This window comes from Xenopus laevis, chromosome 7L (assembly GCF_017654675.1).
Source record: "Xenopus laevis strain J_2021 chromosome 7L, Xenopus_laevis_v10.1, whole genome shotgun sequence".
Lineage (NCBI taxonomy): Eukaryota > Metazoa > Chordata > Amphibia > Anura > Pipidae > Xenopus > Xenopus laevis.
In genome coordinates this window covers 15034746-15056518 of record NC_054383.1, presented here as the reverse complement: position 1 = coordinate 15056518, position 21773 = coordinate 15034746, and the positions used below count along the sequence as shown (strand labels likewise).

The window sequence follows — 21773 nt, the reverse complement described above, 5'->3', positions numbered from 1 at the left end:
AGCTAATGTGTAAAACCCTGCTTCATGTAAATGAACCATTATCATAATAATATACTTTTTTAGTAGTATGTGCCATTGGGTGATCATAAATAGAAAATTGCCATTTTAAAAAATAAGGGCCGCCCCCTGAGATCGTAAGATTCACTGTGCACGCATACAAACCACATGTAAGGTCACATGAGCCAATTAACAGACAGAGTTGTGCCTTTTGCTTCCTCACTTCTTCCTGTTACAGTTAGTGTTAGTTAGTTAGTGTGAGGCAGCACAAAATGGTGGCTCAAGGCAAGAGATGTAAAAGGGCAATATTTATGTAAATATATATTCCAGTTTGGTAAGATTCTTTAATATGTCATTCAATTTGATATAAACTATCTGTTGCTTAAGTATTCATTTTGGGGGTATAGTTTTCCTTTAATGTTGGATTGTATTTAACAGCTATTCTATAGCTACAGAATACACCAGGCTCGATTAATAATCAAGTTCTTTTAGGTTTTCCAATTGTTTTTGTTTTGTGTAGTTTAACTTTGATTTTGTTTTAGAATTACCAAATTATGTGGTCTATATTCTTGAGCTTTGTTGTGTACTTCTTTCAATCAACATGGACAATACATTAGTATATTAAAGGAACAATACCACCAAAAATATGAAAGTTGGAGTCAGAGGTCCCATAAACGGAGGAGCCAGAGTTGGATTTATGTACAGACTCTACAGCCCTGGTTACAGCACAAAAAAAAAATGCTTTTATGTTTCTGCTCCAAAATCCGCCCTGTTTGGCAGATGATATTGAATCATCCTTCCAAGTCCTACCCGAAGGCATGGGCTCCGTTGCCCAAGTGTCCCAGGCTATCGCCCGTGGACAGCTTGAACGGGTGGGTCCCCCTTCGCCGAAGCTAGGGAGGGCCCAACATCCCCACCCCCCGAAGGGGTTTGGGGTCGTTTGGACTACCCTTTGCCGAAGCTAGGGGGAGTCCTGTCTACCCTGGGTTCTGCCGAAGCTTCCCCCAGGGCGTGTCATGGCCTGCGAGTCCAGCCAAAGGGACTAGGACCCCATCCAGGGTGCTCAAACCAAACACGAAAAGGGGGTTGTAGAGAACGGTGCAATGCCATTGATTGCCTTGTTAGGGCTCCGGCTGGCGGCCAGCAAAAAGAAAGAAGAGGAAAGGAATAGTGGAGAGAAGATTTCCCCCCCTAGCCAAGCAGCTGGGGATATGGGAAGCGAAGCAAGATTAAGCAAGCACGTGTATTATGCAAGACCCAAAAAAGGTGGATCAAGCACTTCTCCATAAAGGATCACTGTGCATCGCTTTGATCAAGCTTCCACTTCATCGGCCTATTCCAGCGGATCAAGCGGATCTAACTACACATGATCTTAGTGGCCCAAAGACCAAGTGTTTCCACTTCCTCACATAGGATCATAAGAAGGTTCTACACTTGATCTTAGCCAAAAGGCCTGTTTAGCAGATGCCGTGCCTGTCAATGCGCAGTTACTTCGGGAGTGGAAGGAAGTCAATACACTCAGGGCCGGCCTTAGGCCAATTGGACCAATTGGGCCCAATTGGGCCCCGCACCTCTGGGGGCCCCGCACTGCCCCTTTCCTTTCTATTTTGTGCCTGTATGCCCTTATTTTCCTAAATACTTGCTGTGTCAGTAGCCAGCAACACTTTGTCTAGGGGCCCCGCCAACATGGTCCCAATTGGGCCCCACATTTGATAGGACCAGCCCTGAATACACTGGCGGAGAAAGCACTTTATCTGACCCAGCCCTTATTTGGGGCCCCCCATCTGTAATTCTAGCCCTGACCATTGGTCTGACTTAGCACAATAACGTAGAGGTGAGCGAATCGTTACACTAAGATACTATCATCATCTATAACCTTGCTTTTCAACCCCATACCATAATCACCACTTTTATAAAAAGTCTCTAACAAGCTGCACGTTTAAATATTAATTAATACAATGATATAAATAATAAAAGATTAATTATAGCTTAGCTGGGTGCAAGTACAAGCTACAGTTTTACTATTACAGAGAAAAAGGAAAAAATGATTATTTGAAGAATAATCTAAGAATTATTTGATTAAAATGGACTCTATGGGAGATGACCGTCCTGCAATTCGAAACTTAACGGATAATGGGTTTTTGGATAACTGTTTCCATACCATGATGAATTATTTTGGTTGCAAACAAAGTAAGACCACTTACCCTTACGGCTTACCCACTGAAACGCCAACAATGTGTCCAATCAATGCAGCCTGTATGCTGATGTCATCAATATATCACTCAGAATGTAATAAAAGTCTCAAGGTTTGCACCATATCTACTAACTCATACAGCGTTGGATTGGGCCAGTGGGACACCAGATCCTCTCCTGCTTGATCTGCCTGGTGATTTCTCCCCACCCCGAACGATAGAATAAAATCGCAGGCATTCGCTTGTTGGCACGGGTGGAGGTGGTTTGCAGGAGGCTACTGAACAGGGGGCCTTTGGTGGGGTCGGGTACATGCAGGCTCCTGATATGGCAGCCCCAGTGGGCCCGGACCCGCCAGTCCAACACTGAACTCATACCAACTAATCAGCAGGTACAATTTACTTGTCCCCTGTTTACAATATCTATTTGGTAGCCATAGTAAACTAGACCTGGTGCAGATATTATAACATTACCCCATGTGACCCATATCTGAGCACTAGTTAAGCAAGTACTAGTTACAAATCAATACTTATTATAACATGGGTGATTATATGATGGGGTTAAAAAGTTGGTTAATAATTGATAGTATCGCTTTAAGACAAATCACTTAAATTCATCACATTCTAATACAGGCATGCCCAACCTGTGGCCCTGCAGCTGTAGTTGAACTATCACATTAAGGAAAACAGATGAATAACCTTTGTTTTAGTTCTGCAGCCACAGGTTGGATACCCTGTGTTCAAATCCATCCTTAAACTGATTCATTTGGAAGTGGTTCCACGGTTCTGACTTAGCCAAATGGATCCGTGATTTGAAACACGCCGGATCGGCTCACCTCTACAAATGAGTCACACAGAACTGATCACACAGAGGTTGGCATGTACCCAGTTCTCCAGCAGCCTTGATGTCGATGTTGTCGTATCCGCTCCCTATTCGTACGATAATGCGAAGAGACTTGAATTTCTCCAGATCTTCCCGCGTCAGTGTGATGGTGTGATACATCATGGCGCCCACTGCTTCATTCAGAACCTGCAACACAACTTGTGTTTAATATTTAATATTACTTGCAAACCAATGGAGAAGGTGTAAGACAAGGTAGAATGACAGGTAAGGACAGTTTTATGCTGGTGGAACCCTGAGTTTCCAAATACCATTAAGTGTCAGACTAGGGTACTAGGACCCATCAGATCACCTGACCCCAAGGGTCGACCACCTCGTCCTCCCTCCATCACCCTCCCAACTCCCCTCCACCAGGATTTCTCCTGGTATCTCATGGGCCGGTCTAATCCTGCCGCCATTGCTAGTCTCTGTCCTGCACAATGAACAGAACAGGATCGCTGTGGTTGGGGGAAAATTAGTCAACTCACATGGATTTTTTGGAAATCACCCTGTTTTGCTCGGCACTTCACCTGTTCAGCAGCCCGTCTAGTGCAAAGATAGAAGTGATCCAGGGGCATCTGAGCTGTGTCTCTCGTGCCCCATTCCAGCCCTACCCTGCTCTCTGCCATGCTCCCTGCTGCACTGCTTTGGGTGAGGATTCTGTGCATTTCAGTGTTTAAAGGATAAGTAAAACTTAAAAATAAGTGAATGTAAAATTGATGGGGGCACTATTCTAAGAACGTTTGCAATGTACATTCATTGTTTATTTATTTTTTCATTGCAAGATATTAAAGGTTACATTTGCTGTTAATATAAATGAATTCTGTTACAACAGCGCCACCTGCTGGTCATTTTTCAACCGGTCTGACCACCAAGTAGTCAAGGTAATTGTCAGGAGAAAGAAAGAGGCTGCTCTGATGTTCTTCTGCTTAGGAAAGATTTGAGAAAGGTTTCTAATTTTTTTCCTAACCAGAAGAACATCAGAGCAGCCTCTTTCTTACTCCTGACAACTTCCTTGACTACTTGGTGGTCAGAAAATGACCAGCAGGTGGTGCTGTTGTAACAAAATTCATTAATATTAACAGCAAATGTAACCTTTAATATCTTGGAATGAAAAGAGTTCACCTATACTTTAAGGTTTGGGTGCAGTGCTATGTGTGTAGCAAGACGCATGTGAATACCTTCTTTTTTTTAAGAAGACTCTGGGTGCATGCTGTACATTTGAGAAGGACTCATTTTTCACCCTTCAATATGGCTCTTTTGCTTATTTGGTATGTTTGGGTTTATACAGTTTTTAATTATCCATTTTCTACAGTGAATTTATTTTACTGGCATGTCTGAGGTTAATGTGTTTATCATTATTCATTTCTACAGAGGTTTTTTTTTTTGGTATATTTGTTTTTCAGAGCTGAAGTCCTGAGCTCCATTCTGGCCTGGGCACTATCTGCAAGGAGTTTTTAGGTTCTCCCTGTATATGTGTAGCAGGTGAATTGGCTCCTAGTAATACTGATCACAGTGTGTGTATAGAGTTACTCTGGATAGGATACGGATTGTAAACTCCATTGGGGCAGGGAATGACGTATCATCTCTCTACAACTCTGCGGAATACAACGACACTATATAAATAGTCAATACAAATAATGTATTTAGACTGTATTTACTGTAGGCTGTATTTACTTGGGGATGCCAAAAGTTATTGAATATAATTACCTGAAACCCCGGGCTGGTGCTCCTATCAGGAGAAAAGTGCACCGGTCCGGGGTTATACCAGTGAGCACCAAGGAGCGGTCAGTTCTGGCGTCTTCTTTCTTCGCGCGGGTGCACATATGCAGTAGGAAGCCGATCACTCCGTGGCACTCGCCAGACCGGTGCAGTTTTTTGCTGTTAGGAGCACCGGCCCGGGGTGTATATAAGTATATATAATAACTTTTGGCACCCCAAGTAAATAGGCCGTTCCTTCTCTTTTAATGCAGTACTGATTCTTTTGTGATGTGATCTTATTTAGTATGTTTAGGGTTATGCAACGCTCCTTTTTCTACCGTAAATTGATTTTCCTAGCATGCCTGGGGTTAATGTTGTGCTCATTATTCATTTCTACAGTGAGTATATTTGGGAATTATAACAAAAGGGTTTAATGAATCAATAACAGTTTTTCAAGAGGGAGGGGCAAGTAATATGGGACACAATGGTCCAAGTTCCCTCATGCAACCTTTTCATGGATCTCCTGCGTAGACTGGGCATCACAGAAGGCCACCGTTGCCAGGTCTTTCAGTATTGGCATTTCCACCGTGCAGTCTCTGCCATCCAGTAAGGCCACCAGCGGGCGAGGGTGCATGGGACCATTCACAGCCTGGGGGCGCATGCCTGAAACAGAAGCACAGTGAGACTCAGCTATAAGCAGCATGCACAGGAACAGTACATCTAGGAGACCTGTTATCCAGAATGCTTGGGAACTGGGGTTTTCCAGATAAGAGGTATTTCCGTAATTAGGATCTCCATACATTAAGTCCACTAAAAAAAATTAGGGATGCACTGAATCCACTATTTTGGATTCCGCCAAACCCTCGAATCCTTTGTGTAAGATTCGGCCGAATGCCGAACCGAATCCAACCCCTAATTTGCATATGCAAATTAGGGGTGGGAAGGGGAAACATTTTTACTTCCTTGTTTTCTGACAAAAAGTCACGTGATTTCCCTCCCCGTCCCTAATTTGCATATGCAAATTATGGTTTGGATTCATTTCGGCCGGGCAAAAGGATTCAGCCGAATCCAAACCCTGCTGAAAAAGGCCGAATCCTGGATTCAGTGCATCCCTAAAAAAAAAAGCATTTAAATATTAAATAATAAACCTAAAATGATTGTTTGGCCTCCAATAAGGATTAATTATATCAATTACAAGGTACTGTTTTATTATTACAGAGAAAAAGGAAACCATTTTTAAAAATTTTAATTATTTGATTAAAATGGAGTCTATGGAGTTTCTGGATAGCAGGTTTCCAGATAACAGAGCCCATACCAGTTCTACTTGATACTAGGATCAGCCGTGGAAATCAGCATTTGCATATAACGTTATCCCCCTCCCAAAAAAAATAAGGTTTCTGAATCATTTAACGGTTAGGCCATTACAAAGATCTCCAGCACCCTGGGAATCTCTCATTTAACATCATACCGATCAATAACGAATGCTGAAAATACGAAACATTTTATCCTGCCATTCCTGCTGTGTAAAACAATAGAGAGATGCAGCTGCATTTATATTCAGCCATTTACAAAACTATGATGGAATCTGAAATGCAAATGTCGCATGGAAGGATTTGGCTCCACCTAGTGGAAGTAGCTCCTTCATATCATAAGGGAAGCTTTGTTTAGCCATATGCAGCCACAGTAGTATTAAAAGGGGTGGTTCTACTTTAAGAATGGCTAATTCTAAGCAATGTTTTAATTGGTCTTCATTTTTTTCTTTTTTAAAGTTTTTGAATGATTTCTTCTGACTTTTTCTAGATCTCAAATGGGGGTCACTGACCCCATCTAAAAACAAATGCTCTGTAAGGCTACACATTTATAGTTTGCTGCTTTTTATTACTCATTGTTCTACTCAGGCCTCTCCTATTCATATTTCAGTCTTTTGTTTAAATCAATGCATGGTTGCTAGGGTCCTAGCTGTCAGATTGCTGAAATTGCTGCTGAATAAAAAGCTAAAGAACTCAAAAACCACAAATAATTAAAAAAACGAAAAGCAACTACAAATTGTTTCTGAATATCACTCTCTACCTCATACTAAAAAATTAATTTAAAGGAACAGTAACACCAACAAATGAAAGTACATTAAAGTAATGAAAATAAAATGTACTGATTGCTTTACATTCGTACAACTGGTGTGTTTGCTGCAAAAACTCTACTATAGTTTATTTAAAAAGTTTTACCAGTGCAGGGCAGCACTACATGATATTGACATTTGTTTTAAAAACGTTCATTGTTTGGTTTTACTGTTACTTTAAAGGCAAACAGCCCCTTTAAATATATAATCCCCTGCTCACATAGTAGCATTATAAAACTGCACAGTGAGGCCATCCTGATACAGTTGTATGTGACTACAGGACAGGCCTGGACCACCATATTGCTGTCAGTATCAGCAGATCAGCATATTCAACCAATGCCACTCAGACAAGTTGAATATTGTGGTCAAAGCCACAATACTGTGTCTAAGCCAAACAGTGCAGCCAGATCATTTCTGGGGACAACTGTGTCTGAATAGTCAGAATAAGCAGAAGAAGACAGTATATATATATATATATATATATATATATATATATATATATATATATATATATATATATATATATATATATATATATACCTGTTATCCAGAATGCTCAGGACCTGGGGTTTTCCAGATAACAGATCTTTTTGCAATTTGGATCTTCATACCTTAAGTCTACTAAAAAATAATTTAAACATTAAATAAAACCAATAGGCTGGTTTTGCTTCTAATAATAATAATAATAATAATAATACTGTTTTATTATTACAGAGAAAAAGGAAAATATTTTTAAAATTTAATTATTTGGATAAAATGGAGTCTATGGGAGACGGCCTTTCTGGATAATGGGTTTTTCGGATAACGGATCCCATACCTGTATTATATGTTGACTCTCTTCCCTATATATCTGATTACAGCAGATATTTGGAGGCAGTGATGTCAGCTTCCCTCTAATTGGCTGTCAAGCTCTGCCAGGTAAACTGCAAGGTCACCCTGGAGATTGTCACCTTGGGATTCTGGTTCCATCACTTTGGTTGCTGGGCAACTTGTAGCGAAAGAGGCAACCAAAGTCGGTTGCAACAAAAGAAAACCAGGGGACGAGGGAACCCTCTTTTTTCAGGTGAATTGGGATAAGTGTAGCCTGGGCCCTTATTTATAGAAATAATATCAAGGCCAGAATAGAGTGCAGGGCTGGTGTGACTTACTGGATTGTCACTAGATACAAAGAGGCACTAAAAACAAATCTGGGAGCATTAGGTTTTAGGAGGTGGATCACACAGTCGAAATGATAGAAGTCTAACAAGGCCAATGTGATTGAGCAGCTTGCACTACCGAAAATCCTCATCTGCTGCTAAATCTGTTGGTAGGGCCAGCTGTCTGCATCCAAAGACTGAAAATAACATCCACAGGGCTGCAGACTGGACATTAATATACATTCTAAATCATCTTATAAATGACACAAAGTCATGTAGAATCTTAACAAGAACTTTTTGTTTCCTATATAAAGCTTGGGGGCCCAAAATTCTAATACTGACCCAATGTAGATAAGAGTTTATAGCTTTATAGCCAGAAAGCTCACTGTATCACATTCACAGGTATGGGACCTATTATCCAGAATGCTCTGGATTATTCCGGATAAGGTTTTTTTTCCGGTAATTTGGATTGTCGGACCTTATATCTTGTAAAAATCACGTAAACATTAAATAAACCCAATAGGCTGGTTTTGCTTCCAATAAGGATTAATTAAATCTTAGTTGGGATCAAGTACAAGCTACTGCTTTATTACTACAAAGTAAAAGGAAATCATGTTTAAAAAATTTAATTATTTGCTTAACATGGGATATATGGGAGCTGGCCTTTCTGAAATTCAAAGCTTTCTGGATAACGGGTTTCAGGATAACGTATGTTATATACCTGTACTGTTACAGTACATATCGGCATACAGCCCCTGTTTGCTTGTGATCTCACATAGACTTAATGGGGAAACAGCAATAAACAGTTATTTCTGTTCCTTTTTATTGCTCAAGAACAATCCTAGACTTCTGCTCATTGATAAAAAATACGTCAGCTTTACCATTTTATTAAACAACTGAAATTCACTTTTTTTAAAGGGCATGTAAAGTCTAAAATAGAATAAGGCTAGAAATCCTGTATTTTGTATACTAAATATAATCATGAACTTACTGCACCACAAGCCTAACCAAACAAATAATTTATGCTTTTAAAGTTGGCAACAGGGGGTCACCATCTTGAAAGACTAAGACTGTGCACATGCTCAGTGTGGTCTGGGCTGATGAGGGAATGTTATAAACAAAGCTGCTTGAGTTCTGCATGGCTGGGATGTAAGTCGGGGGCTCCCCCTGCTGTTCATAAGTATGATTGTTTCCCTGCTCAGCAGTTAGGGACCATCTGACAATTCCTATCCACAGCAGTAAATGAAGTGAGAATTTCACTGCATACAGTCAGGTTTCTTATAAAAACGGTACACATTTTTTAATTAAAGTATATTGGAGATAGGTTTCTTTTTCATTAAAGAAAGTAAAAATTGGATTTTATTTTTTTGCCTTTAGATGCCCTTCAAGTGGTAGTTTGTGCTGCTATGTAAACTGGTCTTCATTTGGAACATTTCTGATGATTTTTAATAAAATGTATTCTCCTGTTTGTGTGTTTGGGGCAATATCATTAACATGCAATGGTTTTAAGTATCAACATGGGAAATATATATAGAAGGGCAACTGGAAGGGAACATGTAGAGAGGAGAGCAACAAGACCCATGCAGGGCAGTTCAGAGACTCTATGGTTAGAGGCTGCTTTGCTGGGGTCCTGAGCAGCGTCAGACTGGGGGCCCACTAGGGCTGCTGCTTCAGGGCCCCTCACAACCCTCCTGTGCCCCCAACCGCTCCCCCTGCCTGTGCCGTAACCCATCTCTGGCCTTGCTGAAGCCCAGAAAGGGAGTTCAGAAGCCATGCAGAAAGGCTTCATGCAGGGAGCGAGTCTGGGCCGGGGAGTCTGGGTTTTTCCCAGGGTCCCTCTGGCCCATTCCAACCCTGGTCCTGAGTTTGATTTCAACCTGATCACTATATGCAAGGGGCTTGTATGTTCTCTCTGTGTACTGGTTTCATCCCACACTCCAAAAACATACCGGCATGTTAATTGGCTCCAGATGAATGTCTATAGAGTATGTAATAGGGACCTTACCAAACATTTTACATTTGAAAATATAGGAGGCCGCATTTTTTTTTCTGTAATTGATAAAAATAAAATGAAGACCAACTGCAAAGCTGCTTTATGTCGATCTACAACTTACTGAAAGACAGTTTAAAGGTGAGTGCTCCATTAATATATTACCTATTTAAAAAACACAATTCTTTTTGCCTAAAATGACACCTACATCAAAATCCAAGCACTATTTGCTTCTGACCATTACCTTCCATCACAATTATCTAATGTCAACGTCTTTTCTTGACAGACATCAGCATATTAAACAGCTTCTAGATTAAACAGTACAGTACATGGAACTGGGGTTGCAATATATGTAAATAATTACTTGGTTCTGGTGATGCCATGCTGGAGACAATGATAGGTGGTCCAGTGCGGCGGGTGACCTGGTAGGGAGAGTTTAGTACATGCTGATTGGGAATAGTAGGTGGAGGGACATTCAACTGGGCTTCCAAATGGCTCCCCTGTTTGCGTAGAAGCTGGGGGCTGCAGTGTGGGCTCTGTAGAGGGGATGCTGGTGGGAGACGCTCTCTCTTCATCAACTCCATGGGCACTGTGTAACTAGTAGGGTAAGCTGTTTTTGGCCCTGGGTTAAGGTTACTATGCACGCCCATCATTGGGATACCAGTTGAAGCAGGGAAAGCAGAAGCTGGTCGGGGCTGAACATGACCCGTGTATCCAGTGCCTGCTATAAATTGGGCATTTTGGGCATTTACAGCAAATGTTGGATTGCTGGAAGTCTCCAACAGGTGTTGGGATGGAGCACTAGAAGGGCGACGGTTGAGTTCAGCCATACGGGGAGACACTGGCTGCAAGGATAAGGCAGGCTGAGGGTTCTGCACTCCATCCAGCACTGGATTGTTCAGAGAATGGCCAACAAACTCACTGCGCATAAGGTCACCCTGGTGGCTAAAGCTGTTGGAACGAACCCGAGCTCTCATAGAGCTGTTTTTCTGCTGATCCTGCCTTAGCATCTGCAGATCAACTCTGTAGCTCTTGATAAGACCTGCAAGCAATCTAGCTTGGCCAAGATTAGCCGCCACTGATTTAATGTCATGGTCTTCCATAACAGCAAGTGAACTGGGCATGTCAAATCCTTGCTGTATCAATGCATTGATAGTAGCCTCAGAAAGGCCTTCGTTCCTCAGGACAGAGATGAACTCCATGTCCACTGCCCTCTTGATTTCGGTACCTGCAAGTGGCATAGGAATCTGAGGTTGGGATGGAGCCAGTGAGCCCTCGTAAGTATCATAAGCCATCTTAGCATTGACGTTCTCTCTCAATGAGCTGTACCCACGATTTGCTGGAACAGAAGAAGTCCCTAGAGTTCCATCCATAGCAGCAGCAGCTTCATTGGGCACCACCACTAAGCAGGTGGGACCTGTCTGTCTCCCTGTAGAGGGATCAAGGGATCTTTCCAGCATGTCATTGTACATTTGTCTGTTGGGGAATGCTGAAGCCTCTGACCCATACCTAGGATGGAGAGGTTCAATTGAGTATCTTGCAGGTGAAGAATCACGGCTTCTAGTTTGTTGGCCCCCAGCGATTACTCTACCTGTAGGATCTCTGTACACGCGCCCTACTTCTTGTGGGAAGAAAGGACGAACTGGCTGTTCCCAGGCGGTCCGAGAGACTGGTGCCCCATAGCCTTGCCCAGCATGGTAGAGCACATGGTCTCTGTAGTAACGAGGATCCTCTAAGGATCTGGCAGCCACTGATGGGTCAGTGTAGTAATCATGAGTTTGCAAAGACCCTCGTACAGCCATTGCTCCTTGTGCTTCGTACGGAGAGCTGAAGTCTGGAACAGAGTTATTCCTCGGTGGCCTACGGTCCTGACGCACAGGGTGACCTTGCTGACCTCGGTGATAGGCGTCTGGGTAAGAAAAGAGTTCTGGCTTTATTTCTGTGCAGCCTGGCAAGGTAATATCTCGGGATCTACCTCCTGGTAGCTTGTAGAAAGCCTCCTCTCCGTTGTAGGTCAAAGAATTGTTTCTGCCTGCTGTTCTGTGATATCCTGATGAGATGTCTCCCTCCCAGCCGCCTTCATAGCAACCTGCAGCATCCCAGCTATGAGAACGACTGATGTTTGTGTGCTTGTTTGGAACCGGCATTGGAAAAAAAAATCCTTAAGCTTAGATAAAGAGCTGGAGGAGGAGGAGGAGGTGTAAAAACGTCTCAGTCAAAATCTTCTGTTACACGTAGCCAAAAAAAACTCTAAAAAACCCACACAATAAATAGACGTAGCAGCACCTCAACTCTCCAGAGGCACAAGCAAAAAAATAGGAGGCTTGAATTACAAAGGTATCGTCTGAATTATTAATCCCAGGTAATTTAAGGAGACACAATACTGGAAGACACGCTGAGAGATAGCGGTTTCTGCCGGTTTCAGCAACAGACTGGTCGCCTACCACTAATCCCAATGGCTTTGCCCGAATGGCCACGGGGACATTTTATTCCCATGGATAACTGTGTGTAGAGATTAGAAAACCCGTAAAGCCATAATCCTGCGTGACAGAAAGTTTACCCAGTAGCAAAGAGATGTTGGCATTACAGGAAGAGGAACCTGCTCCCTGAGATACCCCCCTCCCTGATTTCTCTGGCCTTTCATGTCTTCCATGAACATTGATCTGGAAATGGTTGCAGGGAGCCGCAGAAATTGGGACAGGTAGAAACATAAAACGCCTAGGGGTTATGTCCTGATAAATCTCTCCTGATGAAAGAGTAATCCAGCTCACGCAGCTGGAGGCAGGATTTAATATCCACGGAAAATCTGAGCACAATGCTCCGCCTGCTTATTCATGCATGGGAGTCACTACGGCAAATACGGGGCACAGCCTAAATAATAAGGGGGCACAGGGAGAACATCCTAACTGTGAAAGCGACAGTAGAATACTGGCAATTGTAAAAAATAACAACATTACAAATCAAGAGGAGGTGCCTGGCTATAAGAAGCAGCAGCTTTGTTTTTATTATGGGGGTGCTGGGAGTTGTAGTCTAGCAACAGCTGAGGATTTTTCTGACCTCCCTATGTATTACAGGTATGGGACCTACTATTAAAAATGCTCGGGACCTGGGGCTTTCCTGATAACGGATCTTTCCGTAATTTGGATCTTCATACCTTTAGTCTATTAAAAAAATTAGGTAAACATTAATTAAACTCAATAGGACTATTTTGTCCCCAATAAGGATTAATTATATCTTAGTTGGGATCAAGTACAAACTACTGTTTTATTATTACAGAGAAAAAGGAAATCATTTTTAAAAATTGTAATTATTTGATTAAAATGGAGTCTAAGGGAGATGGCCTTCTCATAATTCGGAGCTTTCTGGATAATGGGTTTCCAGATAACAGATCTTAAACAGCTTACTTAAAATATAATGATATTAAACTACTATTAGAAAAACATGTAAACATTAAAAACACCCAATAGGCTGGTTTTGCTTCCAATAAGGATTTAATTATATCTTAGTTGGGATCAAATACAAGGGACTGTTATATTATTACAGAGAAAAGGGAATCCTTTTTAAAAATCTGGATTATTTAGATAAAATGGAATCTATGGGAGATGACCTTCCCATAATTCAGAGCTTTGTGGATAACGGGTTTCCGGATAACAGATCTTAAACCGCTTACTTAAAATATAATGATATTAAACTACTACTAGAAAATCATGTAAACATTAAAAACATTAAATAAACCCAATAGGCTGGTTTTGCTTCCAATAAGGATTAATTATATCTTAGCTGGGATCAAGTACAAGTTACTGTTTTATTATTACAGAGAAAAGGGAAATAATATTAAAACATTTGTATTACAGGTATTTGGATAAAATGTAGTTTATGGGAGACAGCTTTTCTGTAATTCAGAGCTTTGTGGATAACGAGATTCTTACCTGTACTATATTAAAGTATAATTCAATTCTGATTAGGGGATCCTGGATGTGATGTGGCAAGGCTGTGCACTAGATTAATTATTTGGATGAAATGGAATCTATGGGAGATGGTCTTTCCGTAATTAGGAGCATTCTGGATGAGGGGTTCCGGATAACAGATCCCTTACCTGTACTTTCTATATTCACATAGGACCCTTCATTTTTTGGCCAAGGGTCTAAAGCGCTGGGTATCCAGGACAAAGATATTCTGCCCTAGAATGTTATACACAGCTGCACCCTCACTAGTGACCGTACGGTTGTTTCTCTCCCCCCCCAGCATTTGCTGAACTACATCTCCCACATCCTTCAATGGCTTCAACCTCATATTCTGCATTTAAATCCTTTTCATCACATAACTTTAGCTCATGGACAACTGAAGAGAATTCTGTTTTGCTCACGAAAAAATGTAGTTCCAAAGAATTTTTAATACATAAATAGATCTTTAGGTTTGGTAAACCTGTTTTTTTAATATTAAAGTGACAGCTCAGTTGTAATTTACTGAAACTTAAATGACTTTTTTGGAACCACTTCTGGTTATAAAGAGTGCATATGCTTTCACTTATCCCCGTTAGATTGCTCTGATTTTGGGCTGAGAGGAGGAGAACAAGCAAAAAACCCAGGGCTAATAAGCATTTGAATAATAGTGAGGCTCCTGCAAGCACATACCACTGCCTCCTACAACTGCTTGTCCATCACACAAAATCATAGTGACCTTAATCTTCTCAGGATCAAGCAATAATCCTTTAATCTAAGTACAGAGGATACATCTGAAGCAAACACACAGGGAGGCACTATTACTTCCCAAACTGTTTTATTTTGTTCAGAAGAGGATACTCCTGCTTTATAGCTTTAATGCGATACTCACTATATCATCATGCGGTGCTATAAGTGTATGCCAAGGGAACAGGCTTGGGTGTTATTAACCCCAATTAGGTTTGGATGATTAACCCATGTTCACAGTGGCGGAACTACCGGGGGTGCAGGAGGAGGATTTCTGGTGAATATTTCCCGTCACCTTCTGAAATATCAGTGAACTGCCTAAAGCTGGCCATAGATTTAAAGATTTTTAAAAGATCTGATCGTCATCGTGAGACCACGATTATCTCGAAATGCTCGTCAAATTGTCCATCAACTAAAAAGACCATTTCAGGCGATATTGCCAGGAAAACAAAGGGGAGCTGCCTGCTTGTCTCTGCAAACATAGATAGACTGGGACCGATAAAGATTTTGTAACCTGGCCAATCAATTCTCTGACAGATGTCGGCCGAAAAATCGTTAGAGGTACGATCGTTCAAATTATACTAACCGTACGATAATTTCGAAGGATTGGTCGGACTTCGATAAAATCGGTCGTTCGGCAAAAAAAACTTTGCGTCTATGGGGAGCTTAAGTCAAGACCGTCATTGTCCTGTCTGTATTTACATATGTGCATATGACACTGCGATTATTTCAGTAGATCCATAAGGCTACTGAGCAACGTCTGACTATGAGTTGTTGCTGACTGTGAGGATGGCTTTTCTCCCGTTATTGTCAAACTGCAACTACTGCTCAGAGCAGGCGAAAGATGCAATTCAACAACGGCTGAAACGTTTCGCCTGTACTGAGGATGAGGAATGGCCAAATCTAAAGACATGTCCCAATGGCCACTTGGTTGTGTGACTATAGGCATTCTGTTTTATTGGATGCAGATGAAATGGTAAATATACAATAAGCTAGAATAACTCCGGTCCATCACAGGGTGCCTACAATCAATGTGTCTCCGTGACACAGCAGCACACCGAATGAATGAGTGCGGTGTATTTTGTCCAAGTACTTACTGACATTTTTTTTTATTATTATTATTAATATTATTATTATGTATATAGTATTTGTGACTCACCTGGACCTAGTAGTGGAAAATTAAGGGGTATGGGACCTGTTATCCAGAATGCTCAGGACCTGGGGGTTTCCAGATAACAGAGCTTTCCGTAATTTGGATCTACATACCTTAAGTCTACTAGAAAATCATATAAACATGAAATAAACCCAATAAGGATTAATTATATCTTAGTTGGGATCAAGCACAAGCTACTGTTTTATTATTACAGAGAAAAGGGAAATCACTTTTAAAAAGTTGATTTATTTGATTATAATGGAATCTATGGGAGACTGTGTTCCAGTCCAATGCATGGGGGGTAGGGGGGCCCAGTTGTAAATTTATGTACCGTAGGGGTCTAGTTACGCCACTGAATGTTCAGTATGAAAGAAGTGATTTATGGGTTTTGCTTTCAGTGACTTCAAAATATTTGATGTGTCACATACAGTGAGAATGATGGGTAAGTTGGCAGGGCCTTATACTTCTCATATTGTGTGTGTTTTGCCTTCAGTGACTCAAGTTATATCATGTGTCACATTAAATTAAAATCAATGGCGTAATTAGATGTTACTGGGCCCCACAGCAAATTCGTTTTATGGCCCCCTAACAAATCCAGAGGTTGTCCTGTTTTACCAATGAAATTGCTCATTAATTAGGGTCTCAGGGGGCTCCCTATTTCTCCTGGGGCCCCCTGCAGCCTCAGGGTCTGCTTCCTCTATAGTTACGCCCCTAATTAAAATGATGGGTTAATGGGTGGGGCCTTTAACAATTAGTATCAGCAGCTCCTTATATCTAGCTCTCAATTATTTTATAGGCGTTGTTTAAGATCTGCAAGTGCAGAGTGCAATTTCAAAGGAAAATGCAATGTGTTTTTTTTTAAACAAAATGCAGCATTTTAACCCAGATTTCCAGCATACAGGGACGGACTGGAGGGCCCGGGCCCACCGGTGATGCTGTCACAGGGCCCCCCTCCTGGCCTCCAGCCCCCTGCCCGCCTCCACGAATGAATTGTGCGCATGCAGAAGATGCAACGCTCATGAGCGCAGAAGACACAACGCATACGGGCGCAGAAGATGCATCGCATTGTTAACTGTATTTTCCGGGGGAGCAGGTTTGGACTGGCCTGGACCCCCGGGTTTTTTCCTGGTGTCCCGCCGGCCCAATCCGACCCTGCCAGCATATTTGTGGCTTCAGAGGGACTACACCACTGATGTAATTGAGGTTGGCGTTAAAATGACGTGTGCAGCTGATTCTTTATAACCTTTCAGAGGAGGCGGAGGCTGCAGGTTTCACCGGCATCAATGGGAATTTTCCCTACTACCATTGTAGTAATCGTGAATTTGCAGAGAATTTACACCAGCAACATTTTGGCACATTATTCTTGCAAAGACCTACTTCAGTAAAGACATACGTCCGATATATTCTTTGGTGGGATTAGACATAGGAGTTGTTCTGGTATGTGTTCCCAAAATGAATGCACCTATAGATATGAGACTAAAAGTCGCCATAGACGCACCGATAATATTATATGAAACAAATTTTCGTACGATATTCAGTATGTGTATGGCAGGAGACAAGCTGATCGATATCGGCAGAAGACTTGGATATTGGTCGGCTCATTGATTGGGCCAGCTGGAATATTTTGATCGGCCATTGTTAGTGCTGAATCGTCAGATACAGGTAGAATTCTATTGTTTCTGTCTGTTTATCTGACAATTTAGCTCCACACGTGTGTATTTAAACAAATGATCTTTCCTGGAAAGATCATAATTGTATAGACTCTATGGCCACCTTAAGGGCTTTCACATGTGGGTGTTTTATTTTGTGCATTTGATGTGCATTTGAGACCCAGGTTTGAGTGTTTTCCATTATGTTCTGGCTGGTTATGTTCAGAGTTACGTTCTTATTGCATTTGCAGCACCGGATCTGTAAATGAGGCGCCCCTAGGCCTGCTGCCCCTACCCCCAACGCACGCACACATTAATATCTCACTTATTCCATTGGGACCTGTTATCCAGAATGCTTGGGAGGTGGGGATCTTAAACCCCATAGGCTGGTTTTGCTTCCAATAAGGAGTAATTATATCTTAGTTGGGATCAAGTACAAGCTACTGTTTTATTATTACAGAGAAAAAGGAAATCATCTTTAAATATTTGAACTATTTGATTAGAATGGAGTCTATGGGAGAAGGCTTTCCTGTAATTCAGAGCTTTCAGGATAACAGATGCCATACCTGTACCCAAATCATAGAAAACTACCTTGTACTATGCTGATTTGCAAATCCCCCTCTTACTGTCTCTCCTTCCTCTGATACTGGTAGAATTGCCTTGTAATGTACACTCCAGATTACAGAAGGTTCTTTCATTAAACAAAGTGCAGCGAAACTTGTGAAAAGTGTTGAAGAAAGACAAAAGGAGCTTTACGAATGACATTGTAAAGGAAGGGATCTAATAACAGTGCGGTGAAAAAGCACAAAGGTCTGTTACTGATCACTGGTGCTTTATAAATAAATAAAGTGAAAACCAATAAGCAGCCGTGATCATGTAACCAAATGACTCATCATAACTATCATAATGCAAGGCGACTTGTTGGAAGACAGCAAAACTTTTAATTGGGCATCGGGCTGACCAGTCATCGATTTAGAAATAGAATGTGTACAGTTACTAATTCCGGTATGGGATCCGTTATCTGGAAACCCGTCATCCAGAAAGCTCCGAATTACGGAAAGGCTGTCTCCCATAGATTCCATTTTATTCAAATAATTAAAATTTTTAAAAATGATTTCCTTTTTCTGTGTAATAATAAAAAACAGTAGCTTGATCCCAACTGAGAAATAATTAATCCTTATTGGAGGCAAAACCAGCCTATTGGGTTTATTTAACGTTTCTATAATTTTCTAGTAGACTTAAGGTGTGAAGATCCAAATTAAAGAGAGATCGTTATCCGGAAAGCCCTAGGTCACGAGCATTCTGGATAACAGGTCCCATACCGTACTTCTAAATGGTTGAGATGTTTTTAGTACAAATATTATTGCTTGGTACAGCCATGCAGGCATTTAGCTATAATGTCAATGCAGTCTAATGAGATAAAACAATGTTATTGTAACAAGCAAAAAAGAAAATGATCTGTAAATTACACCCTAACATGGAGCTTAGAGATGCAATCTGTTCTAATTATTGTTACTTGAACCATATATTGATTGTATGTATGTAATAAAGTAATGGTATGGGATCTGTTATCGAGAATTCTCGGGACCTTGGGTATTGCAGATAATGGGTCCTTTCGCAATTTGGATCTACATTCCTTTAATCAACTGGAAGAATTATTTAAACCTTAAATAAACCCAATAGGCTGGTTTTGCTTCCAATAAAGATTAATTATATCTTAGTTGGGATCAAGTACAAGCTACTGTTTTATTATTACAGAGAAAAAGGCAATTGTATTTGATTAAAATGGAGTCTATGGGGAATATCCTTCCCATAATTCTGAGCTTTCTGGATAACGGGTTTCCAGACAACAGATCTTAAACATCCTAGTTAAAATATAATGGTATTTAAATATATTATAGTTCCCAGAAGCTGCAATTCGGTGTTTGTGCTTTTGAAGAGGCAGGGAGCCTATTTCTTTTACAGTTCTCATTTCAGTGCCTGAAGGCTGTAATCTACGAGGTTCAGATGAACAATAGGACTTCACTATTCAACATGAGTTATTTACAATGCTGGTCGGGAGGTAAGAGTGGCAGGTGCAAGATAGATATATAGACAGATGAAGTGTTGCTGGAGAAAAGGCTGGGAGGAACAAAGACAATGGTGGGGATGGCTTTAAATAAATGCAAGACCAGTTTTAGGGGAGGATGGTATATACTGATCAATAATCACACACTAAAAAATAGTGTAAATTGCCTGCTATATATTCTGCACCATCATTTCAAACAATGTCAAGAACAATGGGTCATATAAAGTATACAGATATGGGACCTGTTATCCAGAATGCTCAGGACTTGGGGTTTTCCAGAGAACCGATCCTTACAAAATTTGGATGTTCATACCTTAAGTCTACTAGAAAATCATGTAAACATTAAATAGACCCAATAGACTGGTTTTGCTTCCAATAAGGATTAATTATATCTTAGTTGGGATCAAGTACAAGCTACTGTTTTATTATTACAGAGTAAAAGGAAACCATTTTTACAAATTTGGGTTATTTGGATAAAATGTAGTTTCTAGGAGACAATCTTTCAGTAATTCAGAGCTTTCTGGATAACAAGTTTTAGGATAACTGATCCCATACCTGTGCTCTATTAGAGAATAATTCAATTAATAAGGGCTAGTCTACACGAGGAGATTCGGGGAGATTTTGTCGCCTGGCGACTAATCGCCACGTCTTTTGCGCGACTATCTCCCCGAACTGCCTCTGCGTTTTTCCCCATAGGCTACAACGCAAAGTCGCCTGCGCTAATGAACACTTACTGAGGCAACTTCGGGCGACTATAGAAAATGCATCACTGCGTGTACATTAGCGCAGGCGACTTTGCGTTGTAGATAATGGGGAAAAACGCAGAGACAGTTCTGGGAGATAGTCGCGCAAAAGATGTGGCAATTAGTCGCCAGGCGACAAAATCTCCTTGTGCGTCCTTACCCTAAAAGGGATGTACCAAATCCAGGATTTCCCCAGGGGATCCTGGATGTGGTGTGACAAGGCAGTGCGTTAGTGTAGGGTGCAGGTATGGGATCTATTATGCAGAGTGCTCAGGATCTGGGGTTTTACAGATATGAGATGTTTCCGTAATTTGGATCTCCATACCTTATGTCTACTAAAAAATCATTTAAACATTAATGCCTCCAATAATAATTAATTATATCTTAGTCATGATCAAGTACAAGGTACTGTTTTATTATTACAGAGAAAAAGGAAATTCATTTTAAAAAGTAGAATCATAAAATGCAGTCTATGGAGTATGACCTACCTGCAATTTGGAGCTCTCTGGGAAAAATGGTGGCAGCGATGTAGGGACAAGGAATGGTATGGATTTAGGGCAAGAGCTGGCAGATTAGGGGAAGTGACTTGGTTGGATTTGGTTATAACCATCAGGCATGGGAGGATACGTGGGCAAATTGTGTAGCAATGGGTCTGATTCATTTACATTACCAGTAAGTTTTATTTAAAACAGGCCTGGCCTTAGCTACATGCTTGGTTGATAAAATATCAGCTTGGTGACAACTCTACAGAAGCCAAATGCCTTTTTTCTTTCTACAACTTTGTTCTTAGAATAAGTTGGTCTGCAGCAACCAGACATCAGTTCCAGTTACAAAACAGAGAGCTGCTAAATTAAAGATTAAATACAAAGAACAAGGTATAAAAAAATGAAGACCGTGTACTAATATCGCAGCTGTATCTCTATAGTGAACTGTGCACTGCTGAAGGCTGAACCTGTCCAACCCACAGAGCCTGAAGATTTTTCGGTTAGTCTACAGTTTACTAATGTGAAGCAAAAACTTTAGAAACACTGTTTTATAAGTCTACATAGTATGTGTCTCCCATGGCATCACCCTCAGTTATGTATAACGTATACAGGTATGGGATCTGTTATCCAGAAACCATTATCCAGAAAGCTCAGAATTACGGAAAGGCCTAAAAATGATTTCCTTTTTTCTCTGTAATAATAAAACAGTTCCTCGTATTTGAACCAAACTAAGATATGATCAATCCTTATTGAGAGCAAAACCAGACTATTGGGTTTAATTGATGTTTACAGGATTTTCTAGTAGACCTAAGGTATGAAGATCCAAATTACGGAAAGATCCATTATCTGAAAAACCCCAGGTCCTGAGCATTCTGAATAACAGGTCCCATACCTGTACAAGCAATGTAATTTGCTCAGAACAAGATATTTTCTAACATTTGTGATACTGTGATATTAAACTCTATAGTTAGTATAGAT

The 21773-nt window shown here is 40.9% G+C and overlaps 1 protein-coding gene across 2 annotated transcripts in view; it reads right to left on the bottom strand.

The window, feature by feature from the left end:
- Positions 1-21773, bottom strand: part of ctbp2.L (C-terminal binding protein 2 L homeolog) — a 59178-nt gene that overhangs the window by 17034 nt on the left and 20371 nt on the right. Inside the window, exons 1-3 of one of the 2 annotated variants that reach the window (XM_018225148.2) lie at positions 10374-12268; positions 5276-5430; positions 3072-3216 (exon numbers count right to left, since the gene is read on the bottom strand). In XM_018225148.2, the coding sequence (XP_018080637.1) occupies positions 3072-3216; positions 5276-5430; positions 10374-12156 (2083 nt within the window). In that variant the 5' untranslated portion in view covers positions 12157-12268. Of the gene's footprint in view, positions 1-3071; positions 3217-5275; positions 5431-10373; positions 12269-21773 lie in introns of those variants that run through there. The other variant, XM_018225150.2, reaches the window with a different exon arrangement.